Genomic DNA, 25,777 nt, shown 5'->3' with positions numbered 1-25,777 from the left:
TGACTACCTGCCTATAGCTCCTCTCTATCACCTCCTCACTCTCCCTGACCAGATGAAGGTCATCGAGCTGTGTCTCCAGTTCCCTAACGTGGTCCCTAAGGAGCTGCAGCTCGACGCACCTGGTGCAGATGTGGCGGTTTGGGAAGCTGGGAGTCTCCAGGACTTCCCACATCTGACACTAAGCACAGAACACCGGCCTCACACACATACTTCCTATCTGTATTCTACACAGACAACCTACCTCGCCTCAACGCATTAGAACACTACAGCACAGAAACAGGCTCTTTTGCCCATCTAATCTGTGGTAAACTATTAATCTACCTTATCCCATTGACCTGCATCCAGACTAAAGACCTCCATACCCTTCCTATCCACGTACTTATCCACATTTCTCTTAAATTTTCAAATTGAATCGATCCACCACTTCTGCTGGCAGCTTGTTCCACTCTCACCACACTCTGAACAGAGAAATTCCCCTCATTTAGCCCTTAAACATTTCAACTTTCACCCTTAACCTATGACATCTAGTTCTCATCTCAACAAACCTCAGTGGAAAAAGCCTGCTTGCATTTACCCTATCTATACTTCTCAGAATTTTGTATACCTCCATCAAATTTCCCCACATTCTTCTACACTCAAAGTACAGCTCTAACACCATATACACGTTTGCTGATGACACCACTGTTGTGGGCTGTATCAGAGGTGAGGATGAATCAATATACAGGAGGGAGATTGAAAATTTGGCTGAGTCAATGTCAATAAGACCAAGAAACTGATGTAGACTGCAAGAGAGGGAAACCAGAGGTCCATGAGCCAGTAATCATCGGAGGATAAGAGGTGAAGAGTGTCAGTAACTTTAAATTCCTGGGTGTCACTATCTCAGAGGTCCTATCCAGGACCCATCATATAAATATAATTGCGAAGAATGCATGACAGTGCCTCTACTTTCTCAGGAGTTGGCATGTCATCAAACACCTCGGCAAATTTCTATAGATACGTGGTGGAAAGTGTGCTGATTGGCTGCATTAAGGCCTGGTGTGGGAAAACCAAAGCCTTTGATCAGAAAATCCTACAAAAAGTAATGGATTTGGCCCAGTACATCACAGGTAAAACCCTCCCAAACACTGAGCACATCTACGTGAAACGTTGCCATAGAAAAGCAGCATCTATCATCAAAGATCCTCACCACCCAGACCATGCTCTTTTCTCACTGCTGCCATCAGGTGAAGATATAGGAGCCTCAGGACTTGCACAACTGTGTTCAAGAACAGTTACTACCACTCAACTACAAGGCTTTTAAACAAAGGGGATAACTATACTCATTTGAGGATTCTTTTATCTTGTTATTTCATGCTTGTTATTTATTGATATTTATTTATATTTTGCCGCCCGCTGTCGGGGACTCGGGAGTCAATCGACTCGGGACCTTGAGACTTTTTTTTACCGTGCCCGTGGTCTGTTCTTTATCAAATTATGGTATTGTTTTGCACTGCTGTAACTTTATGTTATAATTATGTGGTTCTGTCAGTGTTAGTCTTTGGTTTGTCCTGTTTTTTGTGATATCACTCTGGAGGAACATTGTATCATTTCTTAATGCATGTATGCATTTCTAAATGACAATAAAAAAGGTCTGAGTGTTCTCATAATCTAATCTAGTCTAATATTTGCATTTACATAGTCTGTGACCCCACTTCCGAGGAATTATGGATCTGTATTTCCAGATCCCTCTGTTTTCTTGCACTCTTCTGTGTCCTACCCTGGAAGTGTAAACGCTACTCTGGTACGTCCTCCCAAAGTGCAACACCTCACACTTGTTTGCATTAAATTCCATCTGCCATTTTGCAGTCCCTATTTCCAGCTGATCTAGATCCTGCTGCAAACTTTTTTAGCATTCATCGCTGTCCACTACATCCCCAATCTTGCTGCTGTCTGCAAATTTGCTGATCCAGTTCACCACATTATCATCCAGATTGTTGATATAGATGACGTACAACAATGGACCCAGCACTGATTCGGGTGACATACCACTAGTCACAGGCTTGTCGTCAAAGAGGCAACCATTTAATACCACTTTCTGGCTTCCGCTGCAAAACCAAAGTCTAATCCAATTTACCACATCATCTTGAATACCAAGTGACTGAACCTCCTTGACCAATGTTCCATGCGAGACTTTGTCAAAGGCCTTGCTAATGTCCAAATAGACAACATCCACTGCCTTGCCTTCATCAACTTTCCTGTTAACTTTCTCAAAAAACTCTATGAGATAGGTTAGACACAATTTACCACGCATAAAGCCACGTTGACTAGCCCTAATCAGTCCTTGTCCAAATATTTATATATATGCTACCACCCTTAGAATAGCTTCCAATAACTTACTCATTACTGATGCCAGGCTCATCAGCCTATAATTTCCTGGCTTATTCATAGAGCCTTTCTTAAACAACGAAACAACATTAACTATTCTCCATTCCTTCAGCATCTCACTGTGGATAAGGACGTTTTAAATATCTCTGTCAGGGCCTCTGCAATTTCTGCACTAGCCACCCACAGGGTAAAGAGAACTCCTTTTCAGGCCTTGGGGATTTATCCACCCTAATTTTCCTCAGGTGCGCAAACACCTCCTCCTCTGTACTCTGAATATGGTCCATGACCTCGCTGGTGCTTTGACTCACTTCTATAGACTCTCTGTCCATCTCCTGAATAAATACAGATGCAAAATATCCATTTAAGATCTCCCCCATCTCATTTGGCACCACACGGAGATTACCACCCTGATCTTCTGGAGGACTAATTTTTTCTCTTACCATCTTTTTGCTCTTAATAGAGCTGTAGAGGTTCATTGCTTTCATCTTCACCTTGTCTGCTAGAACAACCTCATGCCTCTCTTAGGCCTTTTCATTTTGTTATTAAGTGTTCCCTTGCATTTCTTATGCTCCTCAAGTACCACATTTGTTCCTTCCTGCCTATACCTGCTACACCTTCTTTTTCTCAATAAACAAGGTTCCCTAACTTGTTATTCTTGCCTTTTTTTGCCAGGAACATACAAACTCAGTACTCTCAAAATTTCACTTTTGAAGGCCTCCCATTTAGCAAATATAGCTCTGTCAAAAACTAATCTGTCTCAATCCACACTTGCTAGATCCATTCTGATACCATGAAAATTGGCTTTTCTTTGATTTAGTCTCAACCCAAGGACTAGACCTATCTGCCTCCTTAATTATTGAAAGGAATTGAATTGACTTTATTTCTTACATCCTTCACGTACATGAGGTGTAAAAATCTTTACATTACGTCTCCATCTAAATGTGCAATGTACAATCATAGTAATTTATAATAATTTGTAATAAATAGAACAGTCTGACTCTCAATAAAGGCGCCCCTCAGGGCTACGTACTGAGTCCCCTCCTTTACTCCCAGCATACCCATGACTGTATCACAACCTTCAGCTCCAATCTGCTAATTAAATTTGCCGACGATACTACATTAATTGGCCTTACCTCAATCAATAACGAAGTGGCCTACAGGGAAGAAGTCATCTCTCTGACACAGTGGTGTCAAGAAAACAACCTCTCCCTCAATGTTGCAAAAACAAAGGAGTTGATTGTGGATTACAGGGGGAATGGAGACAGGCTAACCCCTACTGACAGCAATGGATCTGGCGCTGAGAGGGTAAACAGCTTCAAGTTACTCGGCATCTACATCGCTGAGGACCTCGTGGTCTGTACACACCAACTGTGTGATGAAATAGGCACAACAGCACCTCTTTCACCTCAGATAGTTGAGGAAGTTTGGCATGGGCCGCAATTCCTAAGAACTTTCTACAGGGGCACAATTGAGAGCATCCTGACTGGCTGCATAACTCGACGAATTCTGCAGATGCTGGAAATTCAAGCAACACACATCAAAGTTGCTGGTGAATGCAGCAGGCCAGGCAGCATCTCTAGGAAGAAGTACAGTTGATGTTTTGGGCGAAGACCCTTCGTCAGGACTAACTGAAGGAAGAGCAAGTTAGAGATTTGAAAGTGGGAGGGGGAGGGGGAGATCCAAAATGTTAGGAGAAGACAGGAGGTGGAGGGATGGAGCCAAGAGCAGGACACCTGGTTGGCAAAAGGGATATGAGAGGATCATGGGACAGGAGGCCCAGGGAGAAAGAAAAGGGGGAGGGGGGAAACCCAGAGGATGGGCAAGGGGTATAGTGAGAGGGACAGAGGGAGAAAAAGGAGAGAGAGAAAAAGAGTGTGTGTATATAAGTAAATAATGGATGGGGTACGAGGGGGAGGTGGGGCATTAGCGGAAGTTTGAGAAGTCAGTGTTCATGCCATCAGGTTGGAGGCTACCCAGACGGAATATAAAGTGTTATGGAATATAATCTCTTACTAGCTCTTCTTTCAGTTAGTCCTGACGAAGGGTCTTGGCCCGGAACGTCGACTGTACCTCTTCCTAGAGATGCTGCCTGACCTGCTGCATTCACCAGCAACTTTGATGTGTGTTGGCTGTATCACTGCCTGGTATGGGAACTGTACCTCCCTTAAATGCAGGACTCTGCAGAGAGAGGTACGGACAGCTCAGCGCATCTGTAGTTGTGAACTTCCCATGATTCAGGACATTTACAAGGACAGGTGTGTAAAAATAGCCCGTAGGATCATTGGGGACTCAAGCCATCCCAACCACAATCTATTCCAGCTGCTGCCATCTGGGAAGCGGTACCGCAGCATAAAAGCCGGGACCAACAGGCTCTGGGACAGCTTCTTCCACCAGGACATCAGACTGATGAACTCACGCTGACTTGAGTGTACTCTATATTACATTGACTGTTCTATTTATTATAAATTACTATGATTGCTCATTGTACATTTAGATAGAAGGTAACGATATTTACTCCTCATGTATGTGAAGGATGTGAGAAATAAAGTCAATTCAATTCAATTCATTTTTAGTGGTAGGAGAGGTATTGAAATATTGGAGGATAGCCAAATGTTGTTCCACTGTTTAACCACATAACCATATAACAATTACAGCACAGAAACAGGCCATCTCAGCCTTTCTAGTCCGTGCCAAATGCTTACTCTCACCTAGTCTCACTGACCTGCACTCAGCCCATAACCCTCCAATCCTTTCCTGTCCATATAGCTATTCAATTTAACTTTAAATGACAATATCAAAGCTGCCTCAAGCACTTATGCTGGAAGCTCATTCCACACAGCTACCACTCTCTGGCAGGTAGTAAGAGTGGGCTCCCTCACCTCCATCCCTCTGACTCACAATACAAGAGCCCCTCAGAGCTGTTGCTAAGTACCCTCCTTTACCCCCTGTATACCCATGACTGTGTTGCCACCACAGCTCTAATCTGTTAATTAAATTTGCTGACGACTCTACATTGATCTCAAACAATAACGAGGTGGCCTACAGGGAAGAAGTCATCTCTTTGATACAGTGGTGTCAAGAAAGCAATCTCTCCCTCAATGTCGCAAAAACAAAGGAGCTGGCTGTGGATTTCAGGAGGAATGGAGACGGGCTAACCCCTATTAACATCAATGGATCTGGGTTTGAGAGGGTAAACAGCTTTAAGTTCCTTGGCATCCACATCACCAAGGACCTCACATGGTCTGTACACACCAGCTGTGTGGTGAAAAAGGCACAACAGCACCTCTTTCACCTCAGACAGTTGAGGAAGTTTGGTATGGGCCCCCAAATCCTAAGAACTTTCTACAGGGGCACCATTGAGAGCATCCTGACTGGCTGCATCACTTACTGGTATGGGAACTGTACCTCCCTTAAATGCAGGACTCTGCAGAGAGAGGTACGGATAGCTTAGCACATCTGTAGTTGTGAGCTTCTCATGAGTCAGGACATTTACAAGGACAGGTGTGTAAAAAGGGCCCGTAGGATCATTGGGGACCCAAGTCACCCCAACCACAAACTATTCCAGCTACTACCATCTGGAAAGCGGTGCCGCAGCATAAAAGCCAGGACCAACAGTCTCCGGGACAGCTTCTTCCACCAGGCCATCAGACTGATTAACTCACGCTGATTTGTGTATACCCTATATTACATTGACATACTATATTGAAGCTAATGTCATTATGATCACTGGATGCAAAGTGATTCCCTAAACAAACTTATCACCTGCCCTGTTTCATTCCCTAATCAAAGATCTAGTATTACATTTTCTCTGTTAGAGACTTCTATGTACTGATTACAGAAACTTTACTTAATACATCTATTCCATATCGCCCTTTTGCAATACAGAAGTCCCTGTCAATACATGGAAAGTTAAAATCATCTACCGTGACAACCTTAAGTTTCTTGCAATAGTCTGCGATCTTTCTACAAATTTACTCCTCTAAGTCCTGAAAACTGTTGGGTGATCTATAATATCATCCGATTCACATGGTCATCCTTTTCTTCTTCCTCAGTTCCACCCATATAGCCTTAGAGATGAGCTCTCCAGCCTCTCCTGTCTGAGCACTGATGTGACATTTTCCTTGAATAGTATTCCACTGCTTTCCGGTTAATCGCTCCCGCTCTAAAACATTCAGAGCAATGGAACCCTAGAACACTGAACTGCTAGTCCTGCCCCCCTCCCCACAACCATGTCTCACTAATGGCTAAAATTCCATGTGCTGATCCAAGCCCTAATCTCATCTGCCTTTCTAAGAATATTCCTTGCATTGAAATATACACAACTCAGAACATTTGTCCCACCATATTCAACCTTTTGGTTCCTTACTTTGTATGTAGACTTAACAGCATCTTTTCCCACAACCACTTTCCTATCTGCTCTGGTGCCCTCGCTCCCATCCCTCTGCAACTCTAATTTAAATTCCCTTGTGCAGCACTATCAAACCTCCCCACAAGGATATTGGTCCACCTTCCATTTCAGCTGCCAATGAAACCCTTCTCATGACGGCTGCCTCTTCTTCCCCCTTCCCTTATGAGCCACAAAGCTGGACCCCATATCAGAAACCTGACTGTTGTGACTTTTCTTTGCTAGGTCATGCCCCCCAACAGTATCCAAAGTGGTATATCTGTTGCTGAGGGGAACGACCACAGGGGCACTTGGCACTGGCTGCCTATCCCCTTTCATCCTCCTGACTGTCACTCAGCTATCTGTGTTCTGCACCTTGAGTGTAACTATGTCGCTGCATGTAATGCCGATCAGCTGCTCAGCCTCCAAGATCATCCAACTGCAGTTCCTTAGCACGCTTTGGAAGAAGCTACAGCCGGATGCTCTAGTTGCAGGTGTACTTGTCAAGGACACTGGAGGTATCCCTGCCTTCCACATCCTACATGAGCAGCATGCCACTATCCTACCTGACATCTCCACTGCTCTAAATGTGCAATAAGAAAGAAGGAAAAATTAAATGAAAAAGAAGATCTACCTACAACCCTCCCCTCTCCCCACCGAAGCCTCAATGAGTTAACGCCTGAATTCCCCATTCATACAATGACTGCTGCCAAAATGGCAGCTCCACTTAAACCTAGAATATTTTTACTGGTCCTTGTCAAACACAATCGAATGTCACCTCAGAAACGGAAATGTGTATAATATCCTGACAGACCCTGCTCTCTTCTTTTGAATTCTGTCTCTTGCTATGCAATCCAACATCTTCTTGGGAACATGTGGTGCGCAGAATGTCCGGAATGGCCCTGCTTACTTCCTTTGAACTCTCTCTCTGCTCTGTATCCAACATTTCCTCGGAAACTGTGGCATCCAGATCTGGATTAAATTACACATCACCCTGTGTATTCCTTGAAAGAATGATGAAAGTGGTACAAAAGAATATGAATTTCTGCAGTGTACTTATTCTCATTAAAAGACACTTGGTGATCAGCAACGAATTTTAATGCACAGAAAGTAGGCTAAGAATATAAGCCATGAAACTCTGTATATCTCAGTCTATTCCTGTAACCGAGGCAGAACACGACTTCAGGAAGCTGGCAGTATATCAATAAATTGAGCAGACTGCACTGCCTTTATAGTACGTTTGGAAGATTCATTTGACGGAAGATGGGGATTCATGCCACAGTGTTATATAGACCCTACTCCAAATAGCTATAGGCCTATTATTTCCAGCTTCAGATGTTAGTTCACTTCAATAAGGCAAAACAGCATTTATTACAATTTTAGAATTTCCCTAAGCATTTCATAATGAATGACTTGCTTCTTGAAATGCAGTCAGAATTGTACTCTAGGAAACATATAGGCTAGTTTTCAATAAGCAAGTTCCGACAAATAACAATGAAATTATGACCAGATCATGTTTTAACGATGCCAGTTGAAGATAAACATTGGCCAAAATATCAGTGAAATCCCATCAGTTCTTCCTGAAAATAGGCCTTGGTGGATTTTCTAACATCATAAGGGAAAGACAGATAGGATCTCAATTCAAATTGTCATTTGTAAGGTTGCTGTCTGGAGTCTCCCACTGGATTATTAGCCTGGACTTAGTGCTGAATTATCCAGGGAGAAATTGTGCTTTAGGAGGTCCTTGAACCACCACGTCTCTCTCAGAGAAGTGAACACTCCCACCTGAGTCAAAAGGGAAACCATCATCTGGATCAAAAAGAACAAAGTTGGTAAATTTGATTGGATTGCCAGTTGATGGATCTGCAATGTGACCTCACCACTCTTGTCTTTCAAATAATAACAGAAAGAAAGCAGAAGCAGTGAAAGCAGTAAACGGGCAGACTCTTGAGCCAACTTCCATCCATTGACCTGCAGTATTTTACACTGAGGTTCTTGAAGATTTACACAACAATGATATCTTCATGTTTATGCATGTTAATGGCTATAATTCTTCTGAAGGCTCAGTCTGTGTAGAGAAGAACGCTAAGAATGATTCGGGGAAAGGGAACAAAATAATGTTGCATAGGCTAGTAGAAACTATAGAAGAGCAGGAATGTAGGAACACTAAAATGTCAGTGACCTTTGATTCTGTTTATTCTTCAACACAAATAACATCTGATATCTCTAATTTCCAGCTGGTACCATTAATTGTTTGATGAATAGAGAAAGAGGTTTTTTTCAAAAATAAGCTCTCCCTGTATTGACTGCATGTGACTTTGATTAACTTGTTATTTTTCTTGTGGGGTCTGGTGATAATAACTGTATCAGCTAAGAAACTTTTAGTTTGTAAGGAACCGGATATGTATTGCTGAATGGTTGACGTTTAGTGGAGGATTACAAAAATTTTTAACTGGGATAAAACTGTTCCCTGGTGGGTTAACTTCCCGCCAACAAATGCAGCTGGTTCCACTGTGCCACCAGTCTTCTCCACCTAGTGGAACTTGTCCTCACTCTAAATAATTTCCCGTTTGGTTCTCCTACTTCCTTCAAACAAAAGGTGTAGCCATGGACACTCGCATGGATCCCAGCTATGTCTGCCTTTTTTGTTGGCTACGTGGAGCAGTCTATATTGCAAGCATACTCTGGTGACCACCCCGCACTTTTCATATGCTATATCGATGACTGTAATGGTGCTGCTTCCTGTACCCATGCTGAACTCATCGACTTCATCCACTTTGCCTCCAACTTCCACCCTGCCCTTAAATTTACCTGGTCCATTTCCGAAACCTTCCGCCCTTTCTCAATCTCACTGTCTCTATCTCTGGAGACAGGTTATCCACTAATGTCTATTATAAACACACAGACTCTCACAGCCACCTGGACTACAACTCTTACCACCCTGTTACTTGTGAAAACGCCATCCCCTTCTCTCAATTCCTCTGCCTCCGCTGCATCTGCTCTCAGGATGAGGCTTTTCAGTCAAGAACAAAGGAGATGTCCTCCTTTTTCAAAGAAAGGGTCTTCCCTTCCTCCACCATCAACGCTGCCTTCAATCACAGCTCGTCCATTTCATGCACGTCCGCTCTTACCCCATCCTCCTGCCATTCTACCAGGGATAAGTTTCCTCTTGTACTTGCCTACCACCTGACCAGCCTCCAAATCCAGCACATAATTCTCCGAAATTTCCACAATTTCCAACAGGATCCCATCATCAGGAAAATCTTTCTTTTCCCCCCACTTCCTGCTTTCTGCAGAGATTGTTCCCCATGCAACTCCCTTTTCTATTGGTCCCTCCCCAGTGAGCTCCCTCCTGGCATTTATCCTTGCAAGCAGATCAAATGCTACACCTGCCCCTACATCTCCTCCCTCACTACCATTCAGGGCCCTAAATAGTCCTTCCAGGTGAGGCGACATTTTGCCTGTGCATCTGTTGGGGTCATATACAATGTCCAGTGCTCCCGGTTTGGCGTACTGTATATTGGTAAGATCCGATGTAGATTGGGAGACTACTTTGCCGAGCATTGATGCTCTGTCCACCTGAACAAGCAGGATCTCCCAGTGGCCACCCATGTTATTTCCACTTCCCATTCCCATTCCGATATGTCTATCCATCGCCTCCTCTACTGTCGTGATGAGGCCACACTTAGGTTGGAGGAACAACGTCTTGTATTCCGTTTGGGTAACCTCCAACCTGATGACATAAATATTGATTTCACAAACTTCCAGTAATGCCTCCCCGCTCCACTTCACCATTTCCCATCCCCTTTTCCCTCTCTCATGTTACCTCCTTGCCCACCCATCACTTCCCTCTGGTACTCCTACCGCTCCCCCTTTTTTCTTTCTTCCATGGCCTTCTGTCTCTTTCATCAATCACCTTCCAAGCTCTTTACTTCATCCCCTTCCCCTTCAGGTTTCACCTATCATCTTGTGTTTCTCTCTCCCCTCCCCACACCTTTTAAATCTACTTCTCAGCTCTTTTTTCTCTAGTCCTGTTGAAGGGTTTCGGCCCAAAATGTAAACTGTACTCTTTTCCTAGATGCTACCTGGCCTACTAAGTTCCTCCAGCATTTTGTGTGTGTTGCTCAGATTTCCAGCATCTGCAGATTTGCTCTTGTTTGTGATGGAGCTAGGAGCCATTCCATTGGGTGACATGTTTATTATGTATTTATTTATTGAGATACAGCACAAAATGGACCCTCTGGCCCTTCAAACATGCCGCCCAGCAATTCCTGATTTAACGCTAGCCTATTCACAGGACAATTTACAACGACCAATTAACCTATCAACTGATATGTCTTTGGACTGCTGGAAGAAATTGGAGCACCCGGAGGAAACCCACGCAGTCATGGGGAGAACATACAAACTCCTTACAGGCAGTGGTGGGAATTAAACCCAGGTCGCCAATACAATAAAGTGTTGTCTTAACCATTACGTTACTGTGCTGCCCCAATCTGCTCATCGATGTAGAAAACCTTTGCAGACCAGATGTTGGCAGGGAATTCTGGTCACTCAGCAGCTTCCAGCTGAGAGGCATTGTGCCAAAATCCTGTGATACAAGGGAATTGGATAGTAAGATATATCATGCAGAAGAGATTCCAACTTTCTTTGTGAAGTCTGCATTATCAACTCCATGTAATCTTTTCTCCTGTTGACACGCTTTTGACTGGAGGGAAAGTTCCCCTGTTCAGGACTGCTTTAAAGAGTGTCAAGCTGCCTTACTGACATCATGAGACCCAAATTTGTTTAACACCTAGCTTCTGTCTGTGTTAGGGTGGGCAACTTATCTGCTTGCAGGGTGCTATCACTGTATATGAGCTGGCTCAGATATAACACTCTTCCTACCCAATGGCTGGTTAACATTTACCATCCAAACATGAACTGGAAGTGTGGTCACTGAGATAAATGATCTATCCTGGGAGCCTTAATCCATCAACAATTAATGCCTTCATAATATCACGAGGTGAAATTTGAGGATATAAAATAAATATTTGACAAGTTTGTAAAAAACAATGGTCATGTCTGATAGTAGATGTAAATTGACAGATCTTTTTGTTCCTTCTTAGTCACAGCGAAGGGTTACATTCCACCTCCCTGATGGCTCTCAGGAAAGCTGCAGTGACAGTGGGTTGGGAGACCATGAACCCAACAGCAGTGCCAGTACTTCACACCCTCTGCCTCTCGGCTTCCCGCAGGAAGAGTACTACGAGCAAGCATCCCCTAACAGCAGGACTGAAGGTGATGGCAACTCGGACCCTGAGTCCAGTAAGTGATTTCCTGTGTTTGAGACGAATTACCTGAGGTAATTATAAGAGCTAATGAACAGTGTTAATAAACAGCTCTGACCTACATATCTGCTTCAAACATACAGACCTGCTGAGCCATTTGTTAAAAGAGTCCACGTTAAAACAACTGGAGGAAAGGCTTGGTAATTTGAAATGATTTGTTATGGGAGTATGTTATTATAGAAATGTTTTAATCAATTAATCATGAATAGTGGTTAGCAAATGTCCCTTGCACCGATGGGTTTGAAAAAATATGTATCAAGGGCTGATGACCTATATTTAGATTTGCACTGCTGTTTTGGAGTCATAAGAACATGAGAACATAAGAAATGGGAGCAGGAGTAGGCCATCTGGCCCGTTGGGCCATGAGGAGGCCAGCCAATCCACTGTGTCTCCATTGACTCTCTGAAAGATTGATCCAATTTATCCCACTTCCCTGCCCTTGCCTATAATCCTGCACATAACTCCTTTTCTTTTTCCATGACTTTTATAAAACTTATCTCACCCCTTTCCGGCCTGCAGATTTCAGTCTGTGATTGGTTTATTAAATCGACTATATGTATGTACTTGTGCAAAAGGAAACCTAAGGAGCTTATGCAAAATAAAGGGCTCAAAATCCACTACTCTTATATTAGAGTTTGGCTATTACAAAGCTTATATTCCATCAGCTTCCAGCTTCGGCTTGGCTGGAATCAATAACTATATTAACTGTCATCCACCTCAGTTCTTTCTTATTTTTGTCAATAAATATGCTGTAGCTGCATTCCTCCAGTGCTGTGAAATTTAAGTTGCAATGCTTGCTCCTGATTACAGTCCTGGCACCCACTGCTGATTTTCCATTTCTTCCTGTGTCAATCCTGTTGCGCTGCTGCCAGTTTTAATTCAACAGTGCTTGAACTGAAATCGCGAGGAGGGAATATAGCTATTTAAGTATCACAACCCTGAAAGACTAATTCTTCTTCTGGATCTGCCAATTTTTACAAAGTTCTTGTGATGAAGTGTATTATAGGATTCATGTGTGCAACACTCACCTCTCCATTACTTTCACTCCTGAATAGGAAATAGGGCACAGCTATTAACATCAGCCATGGTAAAAGTTGGCTTTCCTTATCCATCAGTATTAAGCAAGTTAATTTCAGTTTCAAGTTGTTCTTGATATCAGGACAATGTGAATACTAAATGGATGACTTCGACATCTATAATATGAAATTAGAAGTAATGAAATTTGTCACTGAATAAGAAGAATGTTTCAATGTAATAAATAAGTACAATAGGAGACAAGCAGAATGTTCATGGATAAATATGTTTAGTCTGAGTGAATGTAAGTGGGTACGGTTTCTCTAAATTACTTCCAAATAATATTGATAGCTCTTTCAATAACCAGTAAAATATATATGTGTGGTAAGCCCTACTTATGGGGGTGGTCTCAGACTTGATTGTTTGATTTGGATTTTGATAGTTAATCCTGTTCCACAGTGGCAATCTGTAGTAACAAAAGGAATAGGCAAGGTTTCTTGACTCCTCTGAACCCTATCCAAGGGCTTTATATTGGAGTGAATGCTCACAGATGTAAAGCAGTTTAAATTCTCATCTTCACTATTTTAAAAGCAACCTTGGAAAGTAATGAGCTCCTGCTCCTAGGTAATGTGATGATTTGGTTGTGGTTTTTCTATCAACATTACATGAAGAACAATTTCAGGGACAAGGTGGTGATCTTTGCAAATTCACTAACAATGTCCAAAGAGGAAGAGGAAAGGGAAGAAAGTTGGCAGAAAGGATAAAAGATTGTCTATATCTTCCATATAGCAGACAACTGGCCTCTAGTTCTTCAAATGTGTTATTTTAATTTTAGTATACCAATTGATGTGAAATCCACCTCATTCAATATGCAGTATATTTTAAGTTGATCTTGGGACAGATGAATTCCAATACCCAAAAATGGGCAAATTCCTTTCCAGCATCTCACATCATTCAGGAGTGAAGAGTGGTTCTTCCTCCCAGATCATGCTAACCTGCCTACCCTGCATGAATTGTCCACCGGACTGCCACAAGGTGATTACCTCACCAAATTATAGAGTACCTTTCTATTTCTGTTCATGTTCACTGACATCGCATCACTATCCACCTCCCCCCCCATGACAACAAATTCACCAGACCACCGCCAAAAGCAATTACTAATTTTGTAATCTTCAAGAAGAATAATACAACAGAGTCTTGGGCTCTTAAGTGTTCTTAGTGGCTTGGGTTTCCAGTGAAGGATGTTGTAAAGTGGTATGTCTTAGTGTTTGGGAATAGTGTAATTAACAAGACAGGTCTAAGTCTCTCTAAACATGAGTCCTGAAGACTCTGTTGTCTGCTTGGTGTATGGCTAAAGACCTCTCTGCAGAGTTGGAGAGGGAGTGGAGTGGGAATAGAGGTATCTATTGTAGTTGTGATGGCAATATAAAGTCAATGATACAGACAGCTGAAAGAAGGAAGTATACTGCTGAAAGTATATGCTTCGAGAGTCCCAGTTAGAAATCAGAGCCACAAAGATAATAACCTGCTATATTACCTGAGATACATGCAGATTGTTATTCCTCTCCGTGCCTTGTGGTGCACTGAGTGGCAACCTTGCCATTTATTTAGCATTTTGTCTGTGTTTTTTTTACGAGGCCAGGTTGCTATCTCAACACCCAACCCAGCACGGATGGAATGCATGCAAGGAGCCAGCTGGATTCAAACATTGGATCACTCACTCTGAAGTCCGGTGCTGATGTCACTACACCGCCAGTGGGCATGCATGCAGTTTGGCTTTGGGTCAATGAAATCAAAGACAATGATGCCCAAAGACTGATGAGAGAGAAATAGGATTCTATTCATGGGCCATTAGCTCCTTTATTGAGGAAATTTGGAGCTATTATTTAGAAATAAGCTTCAACTGAATGGGGTGGGCCAGTGTCTGAGTGAATAGCTCGCACTGATAGTGGCTTAAACTAAATAGCAGAGGAGAACGTTCTTGTGAGGAGAAACTTAGAAAGTTAAAGTTGAAGGACAAGCAATAGTTCAGAGTAGCACAAGGATGATGATAGATCAACCAGGTAGGAAAAGAAAGATCATAGAACATATGAATGCGGTCTTTGATTAGAGTTGGTGCAGGTAAAAGTAGTAAAAAGATAAGATCGAAGGGCCTTTACGTGAATACATGCAACAATTTTTAAAGGGTGATTGAATTACTGCCACTGATGGAAATACATCAGCACAATCTATTAACCATTATGAATGCATGATTCTTAATTAATTAACATTGGTAGATTCATGTTGCCGAGCTCTTGAATTTTAAAAGTGATAGATGAATGGAAAAGGAAAAGATTTAACAGCATGGGATAACAGACAGTTATGAGGAAAAATTTTAACTTGAGAAGTGAAGTTTAAGTGCCGTTTTAATTTTAAGTGAAGTTGAGAAATAGCAAGGAGAAGAAAACATTGTGGGAACTGTCTGTGGGCCTCCAGATAATACTGTAATGGTGTATATAGTCATAGTCATAGTCATAATCATACTTTATTGATCCCGGGGGAAATTGGTTTTCGTTACAGTTGGCTAAAATAACAAGGTTAATACAATAATTATGGGGGATTTGAATTTACATGTAGATTGTTAAAAATAAATTGACAGGTCTTTTGGGAAGAGTGATCCTAATGTGATATGATTTTATGTCAAATTTGAAAATGATTTAAATTACTTTGAGATAGAGCAATTATAAAAGTGCATATTGGTTTTGATAGTTAAATGTCTGGTACTAGAGAGCATGAATTTAAGGTGAGAGAAAATAAATTCAAAGGCGATGTGTGGGGCAAGTACTTTACATTAAGAGTGGTGAATGTCTGGAATGCACTGCCTGTTGTGGTAGAGGCAAATTTGATAGAAGTATTCAAGACGCTCTTAGATAGGCACATGAATGTGCAGAGAATGGACGAGTATGGACATTGTGTAGACAGAAGCAATTAATTTAGTTGGGCATTTGATTGGTACAACATTGTGAGCCAAAGGGCCTGTTCCTGTGTATGCTGTTCTATGTTCCATGTTCTAAAAGATATGTCAGTAAACTGGAGATTAGTAAATTTCGATGAATTAAGTCAAAATGTGCAACAAAATATTTCCCCTAAGGAATATAAATACAGAAAAATAACCAGTCCAGTTGTTGCTAACAATAGAAGTTAAATGATATTACATTACAGGAAAAGACATAACATTGCTAGAAGGAGCAATAAACCCTAAGATGAGCAAAATATCATATCTCAGCAAAGGAACAACAAGAAGCTGATAAGGAAAATGAAAGTCAAAAATAGGGTCCCCTCAAAGAAAAAAATTGTGAAAACTTCCTTAAGTATGTAAAAGTAAAACATTTTCAAAATTATAGGCTGAGACAAGAAAAATTATATTGGTGTATAAATAATAACAAGGGAATAAATTACATTCTGTGTCTGTCTTCACATGTCCCTCAGCATATTTCTAACTTCCCAGATATTTGAAATAACTTCTGCACCTCTAAATGTGTAAACAAAATTGTAAGATGTAGATGCAAAGCTAAGTTCATTGCAACACTAAAAACTGGCTGCACTATAAACAAAACAAATATCTTCAATTAAAGCTCAGAGTCTGTGTAACAAATGGATCTCTGCTTTGTCTCAGTGGCAGCATCCTTATCTCTGTATCGAAGGGCCTGGGGTTCAAACTTCATTTCAAGTACTTGTCTGACAGTCCAATAGAGTAGGGTGAAGAAAGTTCACGAACAGAGCTGCTGAGTTTCTGGTGTGTTATTAATCTTGGTCCCAGTAACTCTTTGAGATGAATGTAACATAATTCCAGTTCCTATTTAATGGAATTTGGCTGTTACTTCAACCAATATTTTTCCATCGACCAACGTCATTATATAAAAAGAAAGCAGGTTTCCTTGGATCCCTGCAAAGTGTAAATTAGCTGGTCTCACTTCTTTGTTTCACAATAGTTTACAAAACAAAACTGGTTAATTGGCTCTAAAACAGTTAGATTGGGATGGGGATACTCTAAAATTGCCATTGACGTGATGAAAAATAAAGTTCTAAACTATTTACTCTATAGAAGTTTACAATCAATTTAGTGATCTCAAACAAACTGGAGTGTTTCCTCTATACAAGTTTGACATTAGATTTGAATTGCAGAACATCACTGATCAACCTTCAAATTTGCATAATGGTAAATAAGCCACAAAGTTTTTCAATGTTTAGCAGAAGTATGTTACTTGAAATGCAACTATTGTTTTCTTTTAAACAGGAAAACCAATATTAAATGCAGAATTACAGCGGTTTGCTATGTGCAGTATCTGTAGGCATTTCAAAGAGATACTGAAAATGAAAATATGATTTTTCTGGTGAATAAATACTTAAAGCATAGAAATATGTAGTGTTATTCAATGTGAACCAGATGGTGAAAATAAAGAACCTACTTTAAGGAAGATTAATACTTCAGACTCTCCAGCTGTGGGCCAGATAGATTGAGCCTATCACTAAAGAGAAATCATTGGAAGAAGGGAACAGAAGTAGGACATTCAGCCTCTCGAGGCTGTTAGGTCCAAACAAGGAGGGGGAAGAATCTGGGGTTTCATTACACACTTGATCCAGATGAAATAGGACTTTGGCTGACCTTATTCTGAGCACACATACCTGCACTTACCCATATTTCTTATGGTTCTAAAATCTATTCATCACTATAAATATACTTAATGATAGAACCTCCACAGCCATATTCGATAGAGAATTTCAAAGGTTTGAAATCTTTGGCAGAAGAAATCTCTTGTCATCTCACAAATGAATACTTGTCCCATATTTTGAGTCCGTGACCACTTATTCTAGACACCTAAACCAGGGAAAGCGTCATTTCAAGACTGCCATGTCTTACAAGGATTTTTGCATGTTCCAATGATATCACCTCTCATTTCCCTAAAGTCTCGGCAAGTCTGCTTGATATTTCCTCATATGGAAACTTCTTATTCCGTCATCCCAGGAATCACTTTATTAAAACTATGCTACAGTTTCTCTGTTACAATTATATCTGTCCTTTGATACAAAGATTAAACCTGTACGCAGTTCTGTAGGTACAGTTTCACTGAGTCCTGTATAGTTGTATTTAAGATCTCTCTACTATTATGCCTAATTTCTCTCACAATAAAGGCCAAGGTACCATTTGCCTTCCTGGTTGTTTATAATTCAAATATGTTAAGGTGTTCCTGTCCAAGTACTGACAAGTATCTGATAAGACCAGCATCTATTACTTATTTCCATTCTATTTGACTATATTGTTTCAGCTCTCATTTCTCTACATTATATTCTATCTAATATGTTCTCTCCATTCTCCTCATAATTCACACTGCCACATAGCTGTGTGTTATCAGCAAAGCATATCTCACCCTATCCAAATCACTGAACCAACCCCAGTGGTCACTCCTCTGAAAATGGCCTATTTAGGTTCTGCTTTCTGGATGTTAACAAATGGCTGCTTCCTACACATTAACAAATTTCACCCTACACCAGTAAATTGTGCATCCTTCCTACTTGCTGTAATTTTGTTCAACAACTTATTGTGTTATTTCTGATACAGGTCTTCTGAAAATTCAAATGAACCTTACCCACTGGTTCTCCTCATCCATTCTGCTTAAGCAAGATTTCCCTTTCATCAATCAGCGTTGACCTCACCAAATCCTATTAATATTTCCTAAGTTCCCTGCCATCATTTGCTTAATAAAAGATTCTGACATTTTATCTATTGCTGATGCCAACCTAATGGTCTATTGTCCTTTCTTTTCCCCTTCTTGCCTTTCTTAAATAGTGGAGTTACTTTTGTTACCTTCCATTCTGTGGGAATTATTTGAGAAGCAATGTAAGTTTGATAGGTGGCAACTGATGCATTCACTATCTCTACAGTTACTACTTTCTCAACCTTATGTTGCATGCCAACTAGTGCAAGGGCTTTCAGAGCCAGTTCGCTTTCAGAACCAATTATTCCTTCAAAATCAATGTTTCCTTTTCATTCAGACTAGCCCTCATATTTTCCCTATTTCTGAGAGGCTCGCAATGTGGTTAGGGTGGGGAGAGGGGAAGAAGCACAAGCTGGCAGGTGATTGGTCGATCATGGTCTACCGTCCTCGCCTATCAGATTCCTTCTTCTTCAGCTCTTTTCCTCTCGCATCTATCACTTCCCAACTTTAACATTATTCTCTCATCCCCCCTCGACCCTCCTGCATTCCCCTTCTTACATTATTTACCCATCTGACAGCTTGTTCTCCTCCCCCACACTTCTATTCTGGCAAATTTTGTTCCTCAGTTCAATCAGTTCTTTACCTCCTCTACTTCCAATCCCACAGAAGCTTTATCTTTCATTGTATAAACTACACTCTCCTCTGCATTCTCTTACTAAGATAGTAAAATTCTGCACTGTATCACTATCAAATGCATGATGACATTTCAAGTGGCCCTGATAAACTAAATACTGTGAATAAAATAGCTCTAAAAACATTATCCATGCGGATCATGCATCCACAGCTAATTGTACTTAACCTGTGGAAGCACCTTACAACATTTGGCATGTACTGCAAGTACTTTCATTTCTTCTGTATGAACAGATTTCAGTCCTTTGAAAAGGTCAGAAGCATGGTCTTGGGAATTATAGGCTTGTTATCTTGATGTCTATATAGGGATAATACATTGCAATCTATTCCAAATGCAGTAATTCACAAGTATCCAATAAAAATAATTCCAATAAACTGAAGCTTATACAGATGTCTGAAAGACAGATCATGCCTAACAAATTTAAAGAAAGCCTATGAAGATATAAGTGAGTTAGTTGGTAGTAATGAGATTGCTACAACATTCTTCAGCTTCACAACAATTGCCATTTAAAAGCAAAATCTAAAATTAAAACTCATGGGATCCGGGAGAAAACTGTAAATTGGATAATCAATTATCCAGATATTAAGAAATGGAATGTGGTCATTAATATGATTAGTTCTATTTTTTGTCTATAACCAGTAGAGTCCCTCAGTACGTATTTCTGGAAGCACAAATATGTGTGAAATTTATCAGCAACCTCACAAAGATGTTGCTTGCAAAATACTCAGTATTATAAATTGCAACATTTGTGCAGGAAGAATTTACAAGTAGAACAGATCCACAGAGTATAAATATATGAATATTTGACTATAGAAAATTGTTTTCTTTTATTCTGAGAAATCAATATAACACACAAAGGTCTAAATCTGATATGCTGGTGAAGAAAGAAATAAAAATTATGTATAATCGTAAAACAGCATTTGGAACAACAGTCTCATTGCCCTCAATTTTATTCATCATTATAGCACGTTTTAAATTTAAAGTACTTACTTTGTAAATTTAGTTCCCACAGATTCTCATTCTGAAAATGAATTCCCCCACATTTGTATTAAAAATTCGAAGGAGGGTCTATGAGTAGGTTGGTGTCCTGTAAGCATGAAAAGCAATAAAGATATCTCAATGTAATTTATATGGGAAAAACAATTCAAAGCAGAGCCATTGTAAGAGTACTTTGTAAAACAAACATTACTATTAGTGTAGTATTTCATCCAGAGGGTTGGAAATCATGGTTATTAGCTCAGCAGAAACTTCGATATTGCTGAGGCAAGAATATCTTCAATTTAGAGCTGTTAGCTTTCAGAATAGCTTCTCACCTCAAGCATTAATGACTCAATTGCAGGATTTAAAGATGAAATGCGTAAGGGGCAAGGTGAAAACTGAAGGAACTGAATGTAATGCATACAGGTCTAAATATGGTAGTGATTGTCAGATAACACCAGTTAGTAAAAAAAAGTATCCTATTCTGTTCACTACACAGAGGTTTAGCTGAAAAACCTTAAATGAGAAATCATAACACAATAACAATAAATGTCTTCAACTGAAATAAGTCATGTTTCACATAAAAATATAATTTCAATACATGACTTCATTGATTATGGAGCCTGTAACTATAAATGCACCAATATGTTTTGCTCCATAGCTATCCACTCTAGGATCTACTATGACTAAATTATGCCCTGGGAAGTTGTTTTCCCCTAATTGTGTTTTCAGTACTTTGCTGATATATAAAAAATATATTTCAAAGTCTGATAGCTAATTGCTTCCTGTTCTGTGGGCATGTTTGTAATGATGCACCAAAGCTCAGACCAAAATTACATGCCATCAAGGGATGACTGACCAGTGAGGCAGAATCTTGCAGTGTTTTGGTGACAACATATCTGCTTATTTGGAAACACAGGATACTTGTGATTTGAAATTGATAAAATTCTTAGAAACATAGAAAACATACAGCACAATGCAGGCCCTTCAGCCCACAAAGCTGTGCTGAACATGTCCCTACCTCAGATAACCCATAGCCCTCTATTTTTCTAAGCTCCATGTAGACATCCAGGAGTCTCTTAAAAGACCCTATCATTTCCGCCTCCACCACCGCCACCGGCAGCCCATTCCATGCACTCACCACTCTCTGCATAAACAAACTTACCCCTGACATCTCCTCTGTACCTACTTCCAAGCACCTTAAAACTATACCCTCTTGTGCTAGCCATTTCAGCCCTGGGGAAAAACCTCTGAACACCCTCATGATTAGTGCTTCTCATCATCTTATACACCTCAATCAGGTCACCTCTCATCTTCCGTTGCTCCAAGGAGAAAAGGCCGAGTTCACTCAACCTATTCTCATAAGGCATGCTCCACAACCTAGGCAACGTCCTTGTAAATCTCCTCTGCATCCTTTCTATGGTTTCCACGTCCTTCCTGTAGTGAGGTGACCAGAATTGAGCACAGTACTCCAAGTGGGGTCTGACCAGGGTCCTATATAGCTGCAACATTACTTTTTGGCTCTTAAACTCAATCCCACGATTGATGAAGGCCAATGCACCGTATGCCTTCTTAACTACAGAGTCAACCTGCGTAACAGCTTTGAGTGTCCTATGGACTCAGACCCCAAGATCCCTCTGATCCTTCACACTGCCAAGAGTCTTGTTAAATAGCCTCAGATAAATGCAGTTTGTGAATTAATATTTGTGGCTTGAAGATTTTAACCATGGAAGTAATTGCATATATATTTTGTGTGTATCTATATATATATTTAAATACAGTGGTTTCTGGTTAATTGAGACGCATTGGAACCAGTATGTTTTGGCCCAATTAAACGGCTGCCCCAATTATTCAAAGTTTCATGGAAATTGTTAAAAAGTTATAAAAAAGACAATCTACCAGTTAGGAGAGTAGCAAATTATGCATTTACATGAAATACGGAACTAATTAGAACACTACCAATATTACTAGATTATTATAAAATGGTGTTTTTGCTGCTAACAGAGGAATTTATTGAGTATATGCTGGTGTGTGTTTTTGATTGACTGTAAATGAACAAAATCAGTGCAGGATCTAGTGCCAATAATGGATTGCTTTCATTGCCATCTTGCATGATGTTACATCATAATCCAATGATAAATTTCCTGCCATCCTGTGTAGTCGCTGGCTCAAGTTTGGTTGGCTCAACCTCATCACTTTCCTCGTCTTCATATTCTCTACCTTAGCATTTTGTTACAATGCTTTTGACAACTGCATCCCCCAGAATCTTCAGTTTCATTGTAACATTCAAGATGAGTGGCGATACCCTTCAAATTCTGATCGGCCCTAACTTGTTAAAGCAATGAAATCATTTCATTTTCACTTCCAGCATTTTCCATAACAACCTGCCACCTGTTGCTTTAAAATCTCCATGACCAGCTTCTTAGCTAGCTTCCCTGACTTGTTTTTTTTCTAACATTGGTCCACTGCCCGTCCAGTTACAATGGAAAATCATTGATTGAGCACCGCTTGAACATCTGGATCCTTGCCTTCATGATTTCATTTTTGAGATGTTCCCTGTTGTCATGTGTAATGCCTATTCTTCTCTCAATTCATCTTGCTGATCTATCAAGTGTGCAACTGTAGTTTTTGACTCTTCAGTTATCTCTGTCAGCTGACAGTGAGTAGTGTTAGGTGTATGGCTTTTAATCTGGTCCAGTAGGGGAACTTTTTCAGCTGGTGTCAAATATTTTTTGGCTAGGGTTTCAGACAAATTTTTTTAAGTCAAAATTTTTAAAATCTGATCAAAAATCAGTCCCTTTTGAATTGGCAAATGTTAACTCAGATGGATAACATAGCACGAGCGAACACAACTAGCACTACTGTTCACTCTAAGCACAGTGTAGTGTGTAACGGCCTCAGAAGTGCACATGACTGCCCCGATTAAGCAGAATAGTTTCCCAAATAAATGAAGGGAAACCTGGTTATCTCCTTGATTTGGTTTTGTTCTTTAAAGGTTGTCACAAATAAGCAGCTGCCCCGATTATCCGATGGCCCAATTAACCAGAATCTGCTGCATATATATAATTTTGGGCTGGCATTTATGGTGAAATGGATTTGAATATAGCTCCTTGACAGGAAATTGTGAAAGAATTTTCCTCTTCTTAACGGATACTGAATATGTCACTTGAAATAAATTAGGGCTTTTGAAACCAATTTACAGTTGGTACTGCAGTTAGAGCAAAACTGCCTGCCTAATATTTTGAAATAAATAAATAGAAGGAAACCATATACAGTTTTGCTTTGAAGGAATTTATGCAACCCATGAAGCTGTTGATGTCATGCTACATAATCTTAACAACCATTTTCTTTACTGAAAGAAAGAGGGATGTGTTCCTGTATGATTCGAATTTCAAACCATGAACATTTAATAGACTTACTGAGACTGAGAATGAATGCACACAGGAAGAGATGAGAAACTGCTGCATTCTGGTTTTCAGCAAAACATGGTTAAACAACAACATGCCTGACTCAGTGTTTCAACTCGATGGGATGACTCTGTTCTGCACAGCCAGGAACTCCCCATTGGGAAGTCCAAACGAGGGGGAATTGATGTGTACATTAACAAAGGTTGGTGCACAAACTCATCTGTGGTTAGCAGTCTCTACTCTAGGGAAACTGAGCATTTTACATTTAAATGCCGGCCGCATTACCTGCTCAGGGAGTTTACTGTTGTGTTCATCATTACTGAATATGTCCCCATAAGTGCAAACAGCAAGGTCCTCAGCTCTCTGCAGGACTAGCAGCCAGATGGTCTTTTCATAATTGCAGGAGACTTCAATCATGTTAACCTGCAGGGTATTTTACCCAAATACCACGAACAAATCACTATGGCTCTAGGGAAACAAACAGACTGGACCATATTTATACAAGCAGATGCTGTAATTACAAAGCCATCCCATTCCCTCATCTTTGCCTCTTTGAACACATCTCCATAATGTTAATTCCATCATAACAATTGCTGCTGAAGATGGAGAAACCAGTCAGGAGGACCATGACTGTATGGCCTAATGAGGCAATCTCTATACTCCAACACTGTTTTGAATGGACCAGCTGGCAGATGTTTTAGGAGGCCGCCACAAATGGTGAAGACACAGACCTCAAGGAATATACTTCATCTGTCATCGGCTACATGTGCGTAGAGTGCGTAGACAATGTTGGTACCTCCAGAACAATCTTCTCACAGCCCAAACAGAAGCTCTGGCTGAACACAGAGGTGCGCTCCCTACTAAAAGCCCAAGATGCTGCCTTTGAGTTTGGTGACAGAACTCTTAGAGCAGCCAGAAGAAGCCTCATCTTTGACATCAGGAGAACAAAGGCTGCCTATACACAAAAAATTCAGGAACATTTGTCTGATAACGATCCTTGGCATATGTGACTGGATATCAAGGGCTTTATAGTCTACGCAAGGAAAAAAGCATTGATTCTACCAGTGATGCCTCCCTCCCTGATGCTCGAAACAATTTTTATGCAAGCTTCCAGGCATGAAACACAACAGCGGCCATGAAGGCTACCCCTTTCCCCGGTGAGCAGCCACTATCTGTAACAGCGGCAGACATGAGCCGTCAACCCCCATAAGGTAGCCAGGTCAGACAATATCCCAGGCTAAGTACATCCCAGACCAAATACACTCCCGCTCACTGATATCTTCAACACATCACTCAATCAGGCTGCTGTTCCCACCTGCTTCAGCCTGGCAGGGGTGTAGCATTCATGGCCAGCATTGTGTTGTATGGCTCGAATTGTGTATAAAAGTTGCTTAGGGCATCAGGGAGGGAGGTGCCACTGTTAAAATTGACGTTGTTTTTCCCTTGTGTATTCTGTAATGCCCTTGATGTCCAGCCACATACACCACTAGGAGGCTGGTGATGAAGCACATCAAATCCTGCCTGCGAAGCGACATGGATCTACTCCAGTTTGTCTGCTGGTGCAACAAGTCCCTGGCAGATGCCACCTCATTGGCTCTTCACTCAAGCCCAGAACATCTGGACAGCAAAGAAACATATCAGGATCCTTTTTATTGTCTACAGCTTGGCATTCAGTACCATCATCCCCTCAAAACAAATAAGTTGGTTTCAAGACCATGGCCTCAATACTTCCTTGTGCAATTGGATCACTGATTCACTCAATTGCAAGCCCCAGTCAGCAATAACGTCTCCACAATCTCCATTAGCACAGGTGCACCACAAGGCTGTGTGGCTAAGCAGAACTCCAATGCCTTGAAAAAATTTTGCTGATAACACCACAGTCATTGGCCGAGTCAAAGGTGGTGATGAATCAGCAT

At 40.9% G+C, this 25,777-nt stretch overlaps 1 protein-coding gene across 1 annotated transcript in view; it reads left to right on the top strand.

The window, feature by feature from the left end:
* pcdh11 (protocadherin 11) overlaps positions 1 to 25,777 on the top strand; it is an 828,012-nt gene that overhangs the window by 528,967 nt on the left and 273,268 nt on the right. Inside the window, exon 3 of the mRNA XM_063060629.1 lies at positions 11,854 to 12,052. Coding sequence (XP_062916699.1) covers positions 11,854 to 12,052 — 199 coding nt within the window. The remainder of the gene's footprint in view (positions 1 to 11,853; positions 12,053 to 25,777) is intronic.

Source organism: Mobula hypostoma, chromosome 10, assembly GCF_963921235.1.
Source record: "Mobula hypostoma chromosome 10, sMobHyp1.1, whole genome shotgun sequence".
NCBI lineage: Eukaryota > Metazoa > Chordata > Chondrichthyes > Myliobatiformes > Myliobatidae > Mobula > Mobula hypostoma.
Note: the sequence above shows the minus strand (reverse complement) of the source record. Positions and strands in the feature narration are given on the sequence as shown.